The sequence below is a fragment of the Hemicordylus capensis genome, chromosome 16 (genome assembly GCF_027244095.1).
Source record: "Hemicordylus capensis ecotype Gifberg chromosome 16, rHemCap1.1.pri, whole genome shotgun sequence".
NCBI lineage: Eukaryota > Metazoa > Chordata > Lepidosauria > Squamata > Cordylidae > Hemicordylus > Hemicordylus capensis.
The window spans coordinates 16,162,787-16,181,452 of NC_069672.1; the positions used below are offsets into that span (position 1 = coordinate 16,162,787).

Here is an 18,666-nt window from a genome sequence, read left to right on the forward strand (position 1 = left end):
GAGGCTGGGCAGGATGTGGGGGCAGGATGAGGATCCCTCCTCCAGGGACACGGCCAGGAAAGATGGAGAGAGAGGCCAGTGTTCCAAGGAGGGGTGGCCCTGCTCCCACTGGAGGGAGCTGGGATGAGCTGGAGGCAGCGTAGGGACCTGCCTCCTACCGGGTCAGGCCTCGGTCCATCAAGCATTGCTTTCACTGACTGGCAGCGGCTTCTCCAAGGTTCCAGGCAGGAGCCTCTCTCACAGCCCTATCTCATTGGAGATGCTGCCAGGCAGGGGACTGGGAACCTGCTGCAGGCCAAGCAGATATTCTGCCACTGAGGGAGGCTCCAGCCCCTCCGGGGGAACCCTCACAGCAAACCGTGCTCACAGGGAGCCACCCATGCAAATGCAGACCGAGGCAAACCCTGCTTAGCAAAAGGGGCAGTTCCTGCTCGCTGCCCCACGACCAGCTCTCCACCCCCGAGTAATCCAGCCCCACCGTCTCTGGAGGGGAGAGGGCTCAGAGCATCCGCTTCCACTAGAGGAGGGACTTCTTGGGCTTCTCTTCCCAGCAGTGGGCGCCTCTGCCACCTCCCGATATTTATGGGGACGTTTCCAGCGGGAAGGTCTCTTGCAGGAGCCCCTCGGTTAATTACATCCTGCAGTCTGGACCAGGCTTTCTATTAGGAAATGAGTTATTCCTGCCCGGCTGTCGCGGGGGGTCACTGGCCTCGCTTTGGAACCCCGGGGCTACTGAGATGGCGGGGGGGGGAGGGAGGGAGAGCTCGGAGGCGTCGATCTCTTTGAGAGGAGGGTGGCAGACACTGCCAGACCCTTGGCCAAGGGAAGCCGGGCACTTCCTGATTTGTGAAGTGAGTTTAAACGCCCGCTTCCATTAACACGCTGTCCCAGCTGAAATATTAGCTAGAGGTGGTGCTTATAGCTGGAGTGCACCCTAAGAGCTGACCGACCGAGGCTGCAGGATCCGGCAATTCAGCTCTTTTTTTGGCGGAGCAGCCAGGAAGAAACTGCTTTGCTTGCTGGTGCAGCATCTTCCAGCTGCGTAGGCTAGTGCCAGTTCCTTGGCTGGATAGCTCTCTCACTGCCTCAGCAAGCACAGCTCAAGCGTGCCCCTTGCCCTGCTGGAGAACTCCCCCACCTTGCTGGGGAGACGAGGAATGCGGACAAGGAATGTGGAAAGGGAGCATTACAAGGCAGATTTAGCTAAATCTGCGTTGTAATGCCTGCTTTCTGCCACTAGATGCCAGTGTGGTCCACACACCTTACAGGAACTCCAGTGCCACCTAGTGGGGAAGTACAAAGAACACTCCCTCAAAAAGGCAGCTGGCCTTGTGGTCAATGGCTCGCCTCACCACTGACACTCTGAGAGTAGCTAGCCGGCTGGCTAGCACCCTTCAGAAATGGCCAGTTATTTTCTTCCAAGTGCCAGGAAGAACACACAGTCCTGTCAGAAGCAGGGCAGACTCCTTGCAGGTGGGTGCATCTGAGGTTACAGCTGGCTGCTGCCCTCGGCACGGCATCTTCCTTGCTATTAAGGCCGCTTGATAGGCTTGGCTACCTCTGAGGGGGAGGACAGTCTCCCATAGGGCACACACAACCTCATTTGCGGCTCTGTCTTTTTCTGCAAGGCTGGAGCCAGTTACGCAACCGGCCGTGTGGGAGACGGGGCCCGCTTCCCAGCTCCAAAGGTCAGGCGTGCCACTTATTCTGAAGCAACCGGGGCTCCTTCAAACGTAGGTCTTCCTGTGGCACAAGGACTTTCTGTTCCTGGCAGACACCCCTCTGAACGCCCTTCGACTGAGTCAGGCGGCTGGTTAATCCAGTCGGCCTGTTTGTGAGGACCCCCTTGTTGGGGAGGAGAGCTGGTCTTCTGGTCGCGAGCATGAACGGTCCCCTGCGCTAAGCAGGGGCTGCCCTTGGTTTGCATTTGGATGGGAGCCTACACGCGAGCATTGTAAGACCTTCCCCTCTGGGGATGGGGCTGCAGTTCAGTGGAAGAGCCCCTGCTTTGCAGGATCAGTCCCGAGCTCGACGGACCAAGGGCCTGACTCAGTATAAAGCAGCTTCCTCTTTTCCGGGCTTAGGATGGCCTACTCTGACTGGCAGCAGCTCTGCAGGGTTTCGGAGCAGGCAGGAATAGAAAGGGAGAGAGAAGGGCTTGCCTGCTGCCTCATTCCAAGGCTGCAAAGAACAAATGAGAGAAATGCAAACACCGAGGGCAAGAGGCCCTGGAACTCAAGAGGTCCAGCAGCTGCTGACATTTCTAGGCAAAGCTCAAATGTAGACAAGACAGGCAGAGTGACCCGGACAAGAGCAGTCGTCAGTGATAACACAAATCCCGGGAGACTACTTCTGCTGTCTCCATTGGAGCTCTGCGTGGGAAATGTCGCAAGCCGGCCTCTTGCGCCTCGTGGCCTCTTGGCCCCGCCGTTAACTAATTTTTTAATGCATCTAACAAAACGGGCTCCAGCCCAGAAAAAGACAACACCACAAGGAATCGGTTAGTCTTGAAGGTGGCACAAGACCCCCCTTTTGAGTCCACGGAACCTACTGAGACTTGCAGAGAGGAATAAGGCAAGAGAGGATGTTCAGCCCCATTTCTAGAAAATCCCTCAGGATGTTTTTGGGAACATAGGAACAGAGGAAGCTGCCACAGACTGAGTCAGAGCCTTGGTCCATCTAAGCTCAGTATTGTCTTCACAGACTGGCAGCGGCTTCTCCAAGGCTGCAGTCAGGACAATCTCTCCCAGCCCCATCTTGGAGATGCTGCCAGGGAGGGGACTGGGAACCTCTTAGATGCTCTTCCCAGAGCAGCAACCGCCCTAATGGTGAAAGGATGCCGAAAGAAGATGGAGGCCAAAGCCGCGCGGAGCTTGCTGGGCGGCGTGAGCTTTGGGCATTTGGGCTGCTGTTTCTGGGAGCGGGGCCGGGCTCAAAGACACCCACCGGAAAGGCCAGGCGACTCATGCGGCAGCCATGAAGGGCCAAGAACCGGCAGGGGAGACCTGCATTTCCTGCCCAGTAATGAGCTGCCAGAAGGCTCCAGCCTGGAAGAGGACGGCAAAGGCAGAAGGGCAGGCGGGCGGGTGGGTGGGAGAAAGACAAGTTTAAACCACTGGGTGGTTGCCATGGATACGGCTGTACGGTGCGTCAGGCTTCTCTTACAGAGCCAGGGAATGGGCCCCCCACCCAACAGAGAGGAATCCTGGGTGGGGAGCTACACAGGTTGCATAGGAAGCTGCCGTCTACTGAGTCAGGGCATTGGTCCTCCAGCTCAGTATTGTCTACACTGACTGGCAGCAGCAGCAGCTTCTCCAGGGCTTCAGAGGAGGGTCATTCCCATCCCTACCTGGAGGTACTGCCAGGGAGTGGACCTGGGTCCTTCTCCGGCACGCCAAGCTATCCGCAAGGGTTCAAATTGAGTCAGGAAACTGGCCGAGAAGACGTATGTTTTGTTCTGTTTATCTTCTGGGGTGTTTGCCACCTTTTACTGAAGCCACTAAATCAAGAGCCCCACAAGAACAGCCAAGCCAAGCCAAACGAAAGCAAACGGAAGGGGGCCTGGAAACCCTAACAGGATGCTACCAGCCCTTCCCAACGCGCGCGCCAGCCATGAAATGTTGGACGGTATCGCAAGTGGCAAAATGCAGAGCCGCAGCACAGAGGGAGGCCTTGGTAGCTGCCTTCTGTTGAGTCCGTCCCTCGCTTCGCCTCGCTCAGTATTGTCCACACTGACTGGCGTCTCTCCAAGCCCTACCTGGAGAGGCTGCCAGGGATCGAAACCCTGGGACCTTCCTGCATGCCAAGCAGATGCTCTGGCACGGAGAGATGAAGACGAAGCTGTTTTATACCGAATCAGACCCTTGGGCCATCCAACCCACTACTGTCTACTCTGAGTGGCACAGGAACACAGGACCTTCTGCTCTTCCCAGAGCGGCGGCTCCATCCCCTGAAGGGAATCTCTTCCAGTGCTCACACTTCTAGCCTCCCATTCATAAGCAACCAGGGCAGACCCTGCTTAGCTAAGGGGACCAGTCAAGCTTGCTACCACCAGACCAGCTCTCCATGGTTCCAGGCAGGGGTCTCTCCCAGCCCTACCTGGAGATGCTGCCAGGGATGGAACCGGCGACCTTCTGCATGCCAAGCAGGGGATCTATCCTGGCGCTACACTCCTCCCCTTCAGTTTGGATCTCTACCCTCTGGGCTGTGCAGGTTTGATGCCGAGACATGTGGGCAGAGTCCATTTTCCCAGCTTCACCCCCAGAAATCCGTCCTTTCCAGTCCACCTGAGGAAAAGGGCCCCAATCAGTCACGCTGGGCCCCAGGCGGCAGACTGCACCTCCTCGCCAACGATACTCCTCGCCGGCTCTTTCCCGCTGAACGGCTCCTTCCGGCAGGGACTTCAACGTCCCCCGTTGCAAGAGAGAAAGGCAGGCCGGCTCGCTGCGCCACTCCCAGATTTCGGGAGGGCGGCCAGCTGCACGCAGCCCGGCAGCAGCTGGTGCCGATGCAGAGTCCGCCCCAGCGTGGGGGAAGCTCGTTTGTCAACTCCGGGTTCCCGTGCGGCAGACGAAGCCGCTCAGTAAATATAAACCGCAACATCTGTTCCACGCTGCTCCCTGGCAGGGCCGGTGCCGTCATGACTTGCGCGCTACCCAAACAAGCAAGATGGAGCCTTGCCCTCTTGGCGACGGCAAGCGTGGCCCGCTGACTCCGCGGCTGCCCGGCTACCTCCCCCCGGTATCGGGGCTGGATTAGGACTGCGAGGGACAGCTGGTGTGTGCCGGGCCGTTGCTGGGGCTCCCTCCGCCACGGCCTTCTCTTGATTGTCAAAGACATATTTCGGGCCGGCGGTGCAGAGGGCCGGCTGTTAACCCTGCCTGTGTGCAAAAGCGGCCTGCTCGCTCGAAGACTTGTGGCTCGGATTTCAGAGGCTGGCAGCAGAATCTGGAGGGGTGGGGCGCTGAAACACCAGGGAGCGTTTTTTGGGGGGGCGGCGGCGAGAGAAACTTGCCTACGGGTTTTAGGAGAGCGCATGAAAGGCAGAAATTGAGTCCCTTTCCCTTGATCTGGCCAGCTGTGAGGGCAAGCCTCCCGTGAATGGGTGGGTGGATTTCTCCGTCTCTCCGAATCCCTGCAATGCCCTCTCCAGAGTCGCTGCCGAATGGGGCTGTGAATCTGAGGAGTCACTTTTGCTCCACCCTCTTTGGTCTTGCTGCTCTGGGTCCAGGCAGGTGGCGGTTGGGTGCCTAGAACCACTGGGTGAGCTGGCTGGCTGGCTGCATCGGTGGTGGTGGTGGTGTCGGGAAATCTTACGTTGTCTCTGCACCTCTCAGAAATAGAGGTGGCGGGCAGGGGGCAGTTGGGTGGGGGGTCTTCTTAGCTCGTGGCAGGCCGTCACAGACGACCACCATCTCCTGCCGTCTCTTTTGCTTTGGCCACTTAACTGGACTGAAAATATTGACTAAGTGAGAAGCAGCCAAGGGTGTCGGGACTGACCCCAGACTTCTCTCCACAGCCTGGTGCCTCAAGGCCTGGGACTGACATGTGCTGGAGAGAACCAGGTATACTGCGGCTGAATATGATGGTTCTGTGGCATGCAGATGGCCCCAGGTGCGGTCCCCGGCAGCATCTCCCGCGAGGACAGGGATAGACTCCTGATTAAAATCTCACAGAGCTGCTGCCAGTCTGTGCCAACCAGGAGGACGAGCAAACTTGGCCCTCCAACTGTTCCTGGACTACAACTCCCAATGGTGTCTGGGGACGATGGGAATTGTAGTTCAACAGCAGCTGGAGGGCCAAGTTTGCTCCCCGCTGTTGTGGACAACCCGGAGCTCGACGGACCGAGGACTTGACTCAGCAGAAGGGCAGCTGGTCATGATGGATCTTTGCCCCACCAACTTAGCCTCATGCCCTTCAAAGACATAAATGGGAAGATCTCCACTCACAGGTCACGTTGAGGAAGATGTTGCCCGATGCTAGCACCACCTTCTCGCGCGTCGCTCGGTCGTATATCCCCACGTGGCACTCATAGGGGCCGTTGTCAGAGATCCGGACCTCAGGAAGCCTGCAAGAAATGGTAATAATAAAACAAAAATAAAAATGATGACAATAATAAAACATCTCTGTTTTGCAAGTCTAGCTGAACCTCGCTCCTGAATCAGCTCGAAGGGCGTTGCTACGGCTCAGAAGAGGAGCTAAAAATCAGTACTGCTTCACCCCCCAACCTAGATTTTGCCAAGAAGTATTTGCAAAGGGGGAAAAAGAACTCTCATGAGTCTCCAAGCAGAAGGAGAGGGGAGAGGAAGAGAAAATGAGGCCATCAAACGGCTAAGGAAGAGCAGAAAGACGTCTGCGTGGCGCTCGGGAGCGAGGGGTTAAGCCGAGGGACGGATTGATCTCTCCTCACCTCGGTGCTCGGTCCTGACACCGCTCTGGTCCGATATTAAATTCATCAAGTGACAAAACTTTAAATTAAAAACAGGTCTAAGAAGAGGGGAGGGGAGAGTGAGCCGAGAAGGCCGTGGAGGGGGAGCAACCGAAAATCAAAGTGTCCCTTACCTCATTGTGGAGTCCAATTTGGAAGGGGAAGGGAAAAATGGGTCTCTGTGGAGCACCGTGATGAAGGCGCCTCACTAGCAACAGACAGATTGATGGCACCGACCGGCGGGGCTGCAGATTGCAAGTTAATCAATGGAAAGCGGCACCCTCGGGAGGCAAAGTTTGGGGAGGGCAAGTGGAGAACTCCAATTACATCCGGGCCGAAGGCTGCTTCAGAAAATGAGCCTCCATGGAGAGGAGGGACGGGTCCTTTTCTGGGCACAAGGAGCATCCGAGAGGGAGAGGGAGAGCGAGAAGGGTGGGCGAGCCAACCGGAGAAAAGAGGAGATGCAGTCAAGGACGACATGGAACTCTCTGCCACGCGACGTGGTGATGGCCACCAGCCTGGATGGCTTTACAAGGACAAATGCATGGAGGGCAGGTCTATCGATGGCTACTAGAACTGACGGCTATAGGCCACCTCCAGCCTCAGAGGCAGGAGGCCTCTGAATCCCAGAGCAATGGCAGGAGAGAGGGCATGCCCTCACCCCTTGCCTGTGGGCTTCTCGGCCGCATCTGGCAGGCCACTCTGGGCAACAGGATGCTGGATTAGAGAGGCCTTCTTGGGCCTGATCCAGCTGGGCTCTTCTGATGATCTTGGTATCCTCACTTGTAAAGGATGACCTCCTATGGACATTGGAAGCTGCTTTCTGTTGAGTCAGACCCTCCGCCCACCTACTGGCGCAGTCTGCTCTGACTGGTGGCAGCAGCCCTCCTTGAAGCAAAGACTCAAGTGGCAGATTAGCCCAACTCAAGGAGGAATGAGGAGAGAAATCCACTGGTAGTTCCACGGACCTCTCAGCTGCTGTGAACCCCGGGAAGGCCGCTAGAACTGGAGGGCTTCCGAGACGCACTCGACTGGCCCCTGTTGGAAACTGAGGACTGGGCCAGATGGTTTTAACCCACCTTGGCCCAATTTGGCAGGGCGAACTTTATCTTCCTAATTAGCCATGGGGGGTTGCTGCAGCCCTAGCGTTTGGGGGCTGCATCTCTTTGGGGGGGGGTCATCGCAAAAGACGCAGGCCTTGGCTTCCGACGGTCTCCACTGAGCACAGTGTTTCACCTCTGCAGCCTAAGCTCCCTGTGGAGTCGCCTCCCCGCCCCAAAGTGGATTAAGTAGGCAGGAGAACATTTTTTTTCCCGGGGAATTGAGTGCCATCGACCGGCTGTCTGGTTAGTAGTCAGTATTCAGATAAGCGGAGGTGGGGGGGGAGGTGGGTGGGGGAGGCGAGGGGCCGGGACAGAGCGGTGGGGCTCAGGGATCAATAAACTATTAATATACTGCAGAAGGTTTTAAGGAGAGATCTGTGTAATGCAGTTTAGCAGCTGGAGTTTACCAACACTGACAGCTCCTCGGAAGGCTAAGTAATTGTGTTATTGCAGGGGAGGAGGAGCAGAGAGGGTGGGACGCAAGGCCACCGCTGGGGGGAACCGGCACAAGGACGCAAGAACATCAGGACAGCCCTGCTGGATCAGGCCCAAGGAGGCCCATCTAGTCCGGCATCCTGTTTCGCACAGTGGCCCACCAGATGCCCCTGGGAAGCCTATGGGCAGGATCTGAAAGGGGCCTGCCCTCCCTCCTGCTGTTACTCCCCTGCAACTGGAACTCAGAGGCATCCTGCCTCGGAGGCTGGAGGTGGCCTATAGCCCTCCAACTATTATTTATTTGATTTCTATACTGCCCTTCCAAAAATAGCTCAGGGTGGTTTACACAGAGAAATAATAAATAAATAAGATGGCTCCCTGTCCCCCGAAGGGCTCACAATCTAAACAGAAACGTAAGACAGCAACAGTCACTGGAGGGGTACTGTACTGGGGGTGGAGAGGGCCCGTTAGCAACCCCCCGGTTTGCATTTGAATGGGATTCCTGCCTGCAGCCTTGGAGAAGCCGCTGCCAGTCTGGGTAGACAATGCTGAGCTAGATAGACCAAGGGTCTGACTCAGTATATGGCGGCTTCCTATGTTCCTAAAACAGATGCTCTACCACTGAGCGACGGCCCCGTCCCCAAACCTGGCTCAGGTTTCACCCCTTGTCCACTCCCCAAGCTCTGCCCCCTGGTCTCAAAGCCAAATGTTGTCAACCTCAGACACTTGCCTACGTCTATTCGCCCCACACATGCCACGGAGCTGGAACTTTCCACTGCATGTAAGGGTGTGATTTGTGGCTCCCTTTCCCCAAACGTCACGGTTCTTCAACATCCTATCGCTGACATGATCCCCTGAGCAGCTGGAATGCATGTGAACATTCCGTGGCATCACAACCCCTCAGCGAATGGCCGGGCAGGCTGGCGGGCAAGCAATACCGAATTGTTTTTCAGCCTTTTATAGCTATGATACCATCTCTCTCCCCCCCCCCGACACCGCCACCGCCCTTATCTTTGCAATGACTTGTGATTTAAAACAGCTGGCGTTTATTCGGTGGCTGCTCCCAACTCCATGGGAAGCAAATCAGCAAATGTGTCTGATTTAAATATGTTTGGTTGATCCAGGCATCTCTGAGCGTGGCCAATTAATCCGCCAGGCAAAGGCAGAGCCGAGGAGGAGCCGGAGAAGGAGTGAGGAAGGGAGCTGAGCTGCTGGAATCGGAGCGTGTCTCTGTGCAGAGCTGAGCGCTTTTTATCGCTCCTTTTAGTGGGTGTTGAACTCACCCTCCAAAGCCTTTAAAAGCCCATTAGCGACTCCCCCCCCTCCACAGCCTCCCCCTTCCCCATCTCCTCTCGCTTCAGAACTGCGGCAATCATAAAAATCACTCCGTGGGTTGGGCGCACATCCAGGGCAGGGGGGTCCGGCGGAAGACGGGCTGGAACAGGAGAGAGAGGACGGAGCCCTCACCACTTCCATCCGACGAGTGAAGGAAACTAGCAGTTGTGGGGAGCGCAGGGGGGGAGTGAGGCAGGAGGGCGGGATGGAAAGGCCTTGGCAATGGAGACCCCCAAGCACGGGCTGCTTCGCCCACAAAGATGCATTTGCTTCAAAAGCCCCCACCCCGCCCTGGCAGCAAAGGTTAGGGTTAGCGTGAGCAGCTTTCCTGAGCTCCTGTGATAATTAGCCGCACTTCTGTTCCATTAGGACACTTCACTGCACCGGCGGCGGAGATCCAGCGACCCGTCGGAAGGAGGAACCGGTGCCCTCTGCCTCGGCACCTGGGGAGGGTTGAGTTCCGTTCCTTTCCACGTTTGGAGTGCGGAGGTTTATTTCTCCTTCCTGGTGTGTGCTCAGAGAACAGACCGACCGGTCTTCTTGAGGCCGCATTCCTCAGCTAGGGAAACTTTGGGAGTGCTCCTCGTCGGAATTCCTCTCTGGATTTTGGAGCCTGGAATCACCCGGTCGGGATGCATTAAGGATTGGGAAATACTTGCTTCTCAAACCCTGGAGAGCTGCTGCCAGTCAGTGTAGACAATCTTGAACTGGGTGGGCCAAAGTCAGCAGAAAGCAGAAACCTCATATTCATTTCTCAGTGGCGGAGCATCAGCTTTGCATGCAGAAGGTCCCAGGTTCAATCCCTGGTGTGTCCTGGTAGGGCTCTGAATGACCTTTGTCTGCCTGAAACCCTGGAGGAATGCTGCCAGTCAGTGAAGACCATCCTGCGCTGGGTGGGCCAAAGATCTGACTCTGCAGAAGGCAACTCTGTCCATTTACCTGGCCCCAATTCATTAGTGGCCGCTTTTTGGAAGAAGGGAGATGCTGAACACAGTCCTGTCATAAGACCATCAGAGCAGCCCTGCTGGATCAGGCCCAAGGAAGCCCATCTAGTCCAGCATCCTGTTTCCCACCATGGCCCACCAGATGCCTCTGGGGAGCCCACGGGCAAGAGATGAAGGCCTGCCCTCTCTCCTGCTGTTGCTCCCCTGCAACTGGGATTGAGAGGCATCATGCCTTTGAGGCTGGAGGTGGCCCACAGCCACCAGACTAGTAGCCACTGAGAGACCTGTCCTTCATGACTTTGTCTAAGGCCCTTTTAAAGCCACCCAAGTTAGCAGCCATCATCACCACATCCTGTAGCAGAGAATACCATCAGTTAATGATGTGCTGTGTGAAGAAGTACTTCCTTTTGTCAGTCCTAAATTTCCCGGCCTTCAGTTTCATGGGATGACCCCTGGTTCTAGTGCTGTAAGGGAGGGAGAGACATTTCTCTCTGTCCGCCCTCTCCAGTCCATGCATAATTTTATACCTCTTGATCATGCCTCCCCTTAGTCACCTCTTTCCCAAACTAAAGAGCCTCAGATGCTGTAGCCTGGCCTCATAACGAAGGTGCTCCAGGCCCCTGAACATCTTGGTTGCCCTCTTCTCCACCTTCTCCAGTTCTACAATGTCCTTCTTAAGATACGGTGACCAGAACTGTACTCCAGATGTGGCTGCACCCTAGACTTGTGGAAGGGCATTATAATACTTGCATTCTTATTTTCAATCCCCTTCCTAATGATCCTTAGCATGGAATTGGCCTTTTTCACAGCTGCCGCACATTGAGTCAATACTTTCAACGAATTGACCACCACGACCCCAAGATCTCTCTCCTGGTCCGTCACCGACAGCTCAGACCCCATCAGCCTGTGACACAAGTTGGGTTTATGTGACAGAGGTTGGGTTTTTTGCCCCAATATGCATCATTTTAGACTTGTTGTAAAGGTAAGAGGACAACCAGCAGCAAGGTGGATGGACTCAATTACGACAACAATGAATGCACCACTGGGAGAGCTCCAAGGCCAAGTTGAAGACAGGTCGTCCTGGAGAGAATCTGTCGATGTGGTCACTCATAGAGTCGACGCCGACTGGATGGGACCTAATCAATCAATCACACTGAAGCACAGTTGCCATTTTGTTGCCCACTCCCCCAGTTTGGAGAGATCTTTTTGGAGCACATCACATTCTATTCTGGATTCCACTACCCTGAATAGTTTAGTGTCATAACAGATATTCCTGTGGGCGGCCTCCTCAGCTACTATCCCAGACTGGCTGATGGGTTTCAGCTGTGATGTGAGAAAAACGTCCAAGTTTCTAGCCCTTAAGGCTTCGAAGAAACGGACTTGTTTACTTCGTACGGTTTTCCAGGTCTCCAAATCCTCAACTTTTTTCTCTCTTTGGTGGACTTGATTTGCTTAGAAAGAATCATCATCATAAAAAAGAAGGGGGGGGGAGGAACCTGCAGCGAAGGAAGCTGCCCAGAGCAACATTTTTCTGCCGACGCTTCATTAAGAAGAGCCAAGCACCGTTCATCTCCGTGGCACGGAGGGGGCTGGTGATTCTCCCAGCAACTTGTGTCGATCCGGCTGCCGGTAAGCCAAGCTGAGTGCACATAATGAGCGCTGGATGCATAAGTTACCAACACAGCATGCCAAAGAAGGGAGAGGGGAAGAAAGAGGGCTCCTCGGCGTGTACATAAATCCAAAAAACAATTTGGGGCTTAAAGCTTCCCCTCGGATGGCTGAGCTAGGCGGATTTCCCCCCAGTAGCAGAAGGATGGCTGTTTAAGGGAGCATGGCAGGTGCTTGTGTGGCGGTGGCGGGGGAAATTTCCCTCGGCACCCAAGTCCCTCTTCAACCTAGCTAACAGGGCTGGTGTGTTCAACAGGATTTCCTCTGCAGCTCAGGGTTCGTGTGGCATTAGACAAAAACACAGGCCAGGGTGTCCAGCTAACCTCTCCCGTTGGCCTGGGAGCTTTCTAGAATCCTAAGCCCTATTCACATGTTAAGTTCAACACCCATACAGTGGAGAAGAGCTGGTCTTGTGGCGGCAAGCAGGAATGGTCCCCTTTGCTAAGCAGGGTGGCCACCTGGCTTTGCATTTGAATGGGAGGCTGCATGTGTGAGCACTGGAAGAGATTCCCCTTAGGGGAGGGGGCCACTCCGGGCAGCTCCAAGATAGGGCTGAGAGGGGCTCTGCAGTTCTCATGAGTAACTTAGTCTGGATGTAAGCAAGACCGGCTCTCCTCCTCCAATTTAAAAAAAAACTTCTTTCTTGCCTTCATGAGGCCCTTGGGCCTCACCCAGCTGGGCTCTTCCATTCTCTCTGGTCCAACTCTCTGAAAAAGTTATTGTCTGCCTCAGGCTTGTCCTTCCGGTTCAAGAAAGCAGAAAGGTGCCGGATGCAATCTGCCCAGCACTGCCGCATCTCTTGAAGCCGGGAGAGCCCCCAGGATGGCGATCTCAGCAGCAGCAATTTCAAATTAGCAACCTCCGTGCCCTTAAAGGGAGCTGTCAAACTGGCAGCTTACTTTAATGGGCCTGCCACTTGCAACGACTTTCTCTACCATCTGTTCCCACCCTTAATTACCTGAGTGCTCAAAAGGAAATGGAAGATAATTCACCACCGTCACAACTTATCTGTCTGGGTGGGGGTGGTGGGGAAGGAGAAAAGGAAGGAAGGGGAAATGGGGGGCAGAAGGTAATGGAGTGGAAAGAGAAAAGCCTTCTGTGGAGTGGTGGGGTGGGAGGGAAGAGCTTTGGAGAGGAGCTTTAAGCTCCTGCTATTCCTGATGCTTGTCCCCCTTCGGGGACCCCTATATTTGGTACCCCTCTGATCTGAATCGGGAGCCCTACAACTTTTTAAAGCAGGCAGTTCAGTCACAACGTTCTTGTCCAGTGTGGCTCTCAATATCTCCCCCTCCCTCTCCACACAACGACCTTGCAAGGCCTTCGCCACTGGGAGGAGTACCTGCCCAATCCTGCCCACAGCGCTTCTCCGCAAAGCAAGGGCCTCCATCTGCTGCAGACGCAGCATCACCACGGCTGAAGCCTGCCAAGGGCCTGGGGAGTTTAGCACTGAGCGTTCATTGTGGTTTTTGCTATTCATTCCAATGGCAATTTAAGCTTAATGCCGTTCGTGCAGGAAAAGAAAAAGGCAGCGTCCATTGGGGGAGGAAAATGATTTATTGAGCAGTTGGCTTCAAATATTTCCCAGCGTCCCCAAGGTGTTCCAAACACCCATCTTTCTCCCTGGGAGAAATTAACTCTCAATAGCGCAGAGAACATGGTATTTTAAGAGGAGATCTTGGGGGCTTGTGCACCAGCAAGGCGAGAGCCAATTTCCAAGAAGGGAGCAACAGCAAGGACTTTGGGGGGTCTTCTTAATGGGAACGGGATGCTGGGCTGGAGTTGGGCTTCTTATGGATAGTTCTGCTCTCTCAGTTGCCAGGGCTGGGTCGCTGGGACGGAGAAGGAGATGCACTTAGGGACAGGAAGGCCAGGGGCAGGGGGAGGCCACGACAGAGCTGGGTTTTGGAATGGGGAGGGGTGTGTGTAGAAATGACTCCTGCCCAGTTTGCAAAGGACGAGCTGTTTACAACTCATGCCAGAATCGCTTTACATGTCAGCTAGGCTTGCAAACAGACTCAGTTCTGAGTTGCTTCACTCCTTTTACTCTCCCTTTCCCCTCAACCTATTGCCTAACTGCTAACTGAGCAAAGGGGCACCTTTTCAAGTGGCGATTCACTTATATTTAGCAGGGGGAGAGCAACGGGCCCTATCCATCCCCAGCACAGCATCCCTCCAGTGGCGGTCGCTGGTATCTGCCTTATGTTTCTTTTTAGATTGTGAGCCCTTTGGGGACAGGGGACCATCTAATTTATGTATTTATTTTTCTATGTAAACCGCTTTGGGAACTTTAGTTGAAAAGCGTTATATAAATATCCGTAGGAGGATGACAACAAATTTTGTGTGTGTGTGTGTGTGTGTGTGTGTGCAAGGATGACTGGGAATTATAGTTTGTCAGGGACTCGGAAGCCTCTAGCCAGCCAGACTAGAAACCACTGATAGCCCTGCCCTCTGTGAATTTACCCAAGCCCCTTTCCAAGTCATCCAAGATGGTGGCCATCGCCACATCTCATGGCAGAGAATCCCACAGATTCATTTATGATTAACTCATGTCACCGATTAATTATGGCACATATGACTTTTAAAACAACACACACACACGTGTCTTGGAAGCTGCCAAGCTTACATCACAGTTGCTATGGCAACACGTCTGGGGTGACTTTGCAGTGGACAGTATCTTGCATCCATCCTGAACGCTACCAAGCACATCTGGTGGATGACACCCGGCGGCCATCTTGGAACCCACCAAGGGAGGCCAGTGGGGCCACGGGGCTCTTCGGCACACATAGGAACATCGGAAGCTGCCATAGTCAGGCCCTTGGTCCATCCAGCTCAGTATTGTCTTCACAGACTGGCAGCGGCTTCTCCCAGGTTGCAGGCAGGAATCTCTCTCTCAGCCCTGTCTTGCAGATGCTGCCAGGGAGAAGACTTGGTACCTAGGTGCTCTTCCCAGAGCGGCTCCATCCCCGGAGGGGAAGATGAGCCATTTGGCGAGGGGCCTGGCTGCAGCCGGCCACCCACCCCGCCGGGCACCACGACGACCTCATCTAGGTGAAGATCAAGCAGAAAACCTGGTGTGTGGAAAGCAAGCATCTCCCTCGGAATTGTGGCCCCTCTAGAATCACGGACACCATTTTGCTGCTGCTCAGGACATATTTCCACCCCATGGCAAGCACTGCTTATATGCAGACCGGCAATCAAGTGGCCCGCCTCGATTCCTCCTCCCGGCAGGCACTTCGAATGGCTCTCCAAGACCCCACCTCACCCCCTATCGTTCCTAGAGCCGATAATCCACCAGGGGAAACCAAGCTCCTCTGTGCATCCTGACCTTCCAGCTGAGCTGGGAAGACAGCCCCTTCTCCGCAGCAAGCGAACACGTGGGGACGTTTTGACAGCAACAAGCACAACAATGGCCCAAAGGCAGCAGCTTCGAAGACGGACCTCTCTTCCTTCCGAGCCCCGAGATAAAACTGCCTCTTTCCTTTCTAAGGCAGCCAGGGAAGGTGGCTGTTTTGCTTTTCAAGAAGAGAAAGCGGCAAATCTGAAAAATGCACCCCTACCACAAACAGACTCGGCGCCACGGTAATTCAGGCAAATTGCGCAAACCAAGCCGACAATTACGGAGGCTTTTAAGGGCTCAGTGCTGGGCCAGCAGAAACCGTTCTGCCTGCAAATTGGGTTAGTTCTACAACACACGCCGGTGAGGGGGAGCAGACGAGGACCACGCTGACAGCGCGGAGGGCTGGGCTGGAGAAGTGGGCAGCCTAGAGGAACGGGGACTCACAGACCTCGCCCCCCGGGGAGATCTGCCAGGACCCACGTCCTGCTGAACGGAGACCTGGTTTCAGGGTCCAGGTACAAGGGCCCGCCCCTCGGCTGTTGGGGGCCTGACTCTAAAAAAGTATGCATGCTGAAACAAGCCTGGTTGTTCAGGGAGGAGAGCTGGTCTTGTGGTAGCAAGCATAAAGTGTCCCCTTTGCTAAGCAGGGTTGACCCTGGCCTGCATTTGAATGGGAGACTACGTGGCTGAGCCCTGTAAGATATCCCCCTTAGGGGATGGGGCTGCTTTTGGAAGAGCACCTGCCTGCTTCCATGCAGAAGGTCCCAAGTTGCCAGAGAGGGAACTGGGAAACTTCTGCTCTTCCCAGAGCGGCTCCATCATCCCCTGAGGGGGAATTTCTTCCAGTGCTCACAGATGGTCTCCCATTCAAATGCAAACCAGGGTGGACCTTGCTTAGCCAAGGGGGGCATTCAAGCTTGCTACCACAAGACCAGCTCTCCTCCTTCAGTACAATCATGCCCCACTCATTAGAACGCCTGGAGCTCCACATATGCTGAACTGCAAAGGGTCTGGAGGGTCAACGCTGGCTCCGTCCCCTGGCATGGAAGCCGAGATGCTGTAGTAAGATGACGCCAAATAGGTAAATCCATGGAGGAGGAGGCTCCATCAATCTATGGATGGCTATTCATCATGGTGGCCAAATGAAACCTCCATAGTCAGAGGTAGTCGACCTCAGAGCTAGCAGATGCTGACGGGAAGTAACTAGGGACTAGGATGGCCCTTTGGTCTGATCTAGCAGGGCTCTCCTTGCCTTCTCTGGAGTTATTTGGGGCTGCCCCCCACTCCGTCCCTGACTGACAGTCCAATCCTGCTGGGGGGTGAGAGGGCTTGAATTTCAGGCACCTGGTCAGGGCTGTATTTCCACCACCGCTTTGTGGGCACTCCGGCAGTCGATGGGTCCTCAAATGCACCCCGGTGACATGCCCTTGGCAACACAGCAAGAGCTTTTCAGGGTCAAGCATCAGAGAAGGAAAGGAAAAGTTCCCGTTCTGTCCCCTCTGACTGTGAAAAATGCACTTTAGAGAATATCAAGAGAACAAAGTCAATAATATTTATATTTAAAAAACCCCAAAAACACACCACCTCCAAAACAACAGTCTTACAAGCAGGGGGTGAGAGATTGCATTTTGCATTCCAGAAGGGAGAAGGGAAAGTGTCAAGTCAGGGAATATGTAATCAATTAGTAAAGCCCCAGAAATACTTGCAAAACAATAATTAGTCATGTCAGAAAATTCCACCACAATCAAGTTGGCGGCTGAGCAGAACACAGGGCCCCCCTGGGGAGCGGCGTCGCCATGGCGTGATCCGTTTTCTCCGCGGATTGCTCCTGCCAGCGAGCGGCACAGAAGAGCAGGCAGGCAACTCCCCAACGCCAGCCCCCCCCCCCCCCGTTTTATACCTGTCAGCACATGAAAGGAAAACTCCAAAGGAGTCGCTGATGAAGGGGGGAATTCAACAGGATGCTAGAAAGCAGGCTGGCACTTTGGGAACAACAGTTGTGAGTTTCGTGACAGGCAAAATGGCTACGGAGCCTGATCACTATTTGGGGCTAACAGGACAGTCTTTGCTGCGACATGACTCTACACACACACACAGACACACACAGCTTGAATGACAAAGGAGGTAAGCGCTTGCAGAAGCACCAGGCTTAGTCAAACAACTCAGCTCTTGCAAAGCTTGATTGATTAAGTGCCGTCAAGTCGGTGTCGACTCTTAGGGACCACATAGATAGATTTTCTCCAGGATGATCTGTCTTCCACTTGGCCTTGAAGGTCTCTCAGTGGTGCATGCATGGCTGTCGTCATCGAGTCCATCCACCTGGCTGCTGGTCGTCCTCTTCTCCTTTTTCCTTCAACTTTCCCTAGCATTATGGACTCCTCAAGGGAGCTGGGTCTTCGCACAATGTGTCCGAAGTATGATAGTATGAGCCTGGTCATTTGTGCCTCGAGTGAGAATCCTGGATTGATTTGTTCTAGGCTCCATTGGTTTGTTTTCCTGGCTGTCCATGGTCTCCTCAAAAGTCTTCTCCAGCACCCAAGTCCAAGAGCGTCAATGGTTTTCCTATCTTGCTTCTTCAAAGTCCAGCTTTCACATCCATAGAGCGTCATGGGGAAAACCACTGTCTGAACAATTCTAATCTTTGTAGGTGTAGACACATCTCAGCATCTCTATATCCTTTCCAAGGCCTTCATTGCAACCCCACCAAGTGCCAGTCTGCGGCGTATTTGCTGGATCCTTACCCTGTTTATTTCCATTCCTTGGCCATGGAGCTGAGCTCTTGCAAAGGGGCTTGATGAAGCGACTCAGCTCTTGCAAAGATCATCAAACTCCACTCAGGCATGAGGGCGCCCACAGAAGGCCATCTGGCACAACACCTTAGATTAAACTCGAAGATACCACAGGTGAAACTGACGGGCGCCTGGGTCAGGTTAGACAAGAGGAAGCCATGTTTCGCAACGCAAGGAAGCTGCCTTAAATGGAGTCAGTCCATTGGTCTGTGTAGTTCAATCTTGTCGGCACTGACGGGCAGCAGCTCTCCAAGGTTACAGGCAGGAGTCTCTCCCAGCCCAGATGCTGCCAGGGATGGAAACAGGCTGGGACCTTCTGCATGCAAGCAGATACTCTGCCACTGAGCTACGGCCTCATCCCCTCCATCCCTGAGACTTAACCGACTTGTGGATCTTACTGCCCCAAGATGTTCATGAGCTTACAAGACCTCCTTTTAAAAACTGAATGCCAATTAGCCCTGATAGCTAAAAGAAGCTCCCTGTTCCAAGGGCATCTTTGATATGCTGGAGACAAGCCCCAAGAAGGGACCCTGTTGCCTCCAGGCCCTGCTTAGGGCACTTTCCAGAAACATTTTGCCAGCAAACTGAGACACGGGATGCTCAGTGGGATAGATGTGAGGTCTGATCC

General features: G+C 54.4%; 1 protein-coding gene across 6 annotated transcripts in view; it reads right to left on the reverse strand.

The window, feature by feature from the left end:
- IGSF21 (immunoglobin superfamily member 21) overlaps window positions 1–18,666 on the reverse strand; it is a 228,248-nt gene that overhangs the window by 19,540 nt on the left and 190,042 nt on the right. For all 6 annotated transcript variants that reach the window (XM_053280565.1, XM_053280564.1, XM_053280567.1 and 3 more), the window contains one exon: window positions 5,949–6,067. In XM_053280565.1, coding sequence (XP_053136540.1) covers window positions 5,949–6,067 — 119 coding nt within the window. The remainder of the gene's footprint in view (window positions 1–5,948; window positions 6,068–18,666) is intronic.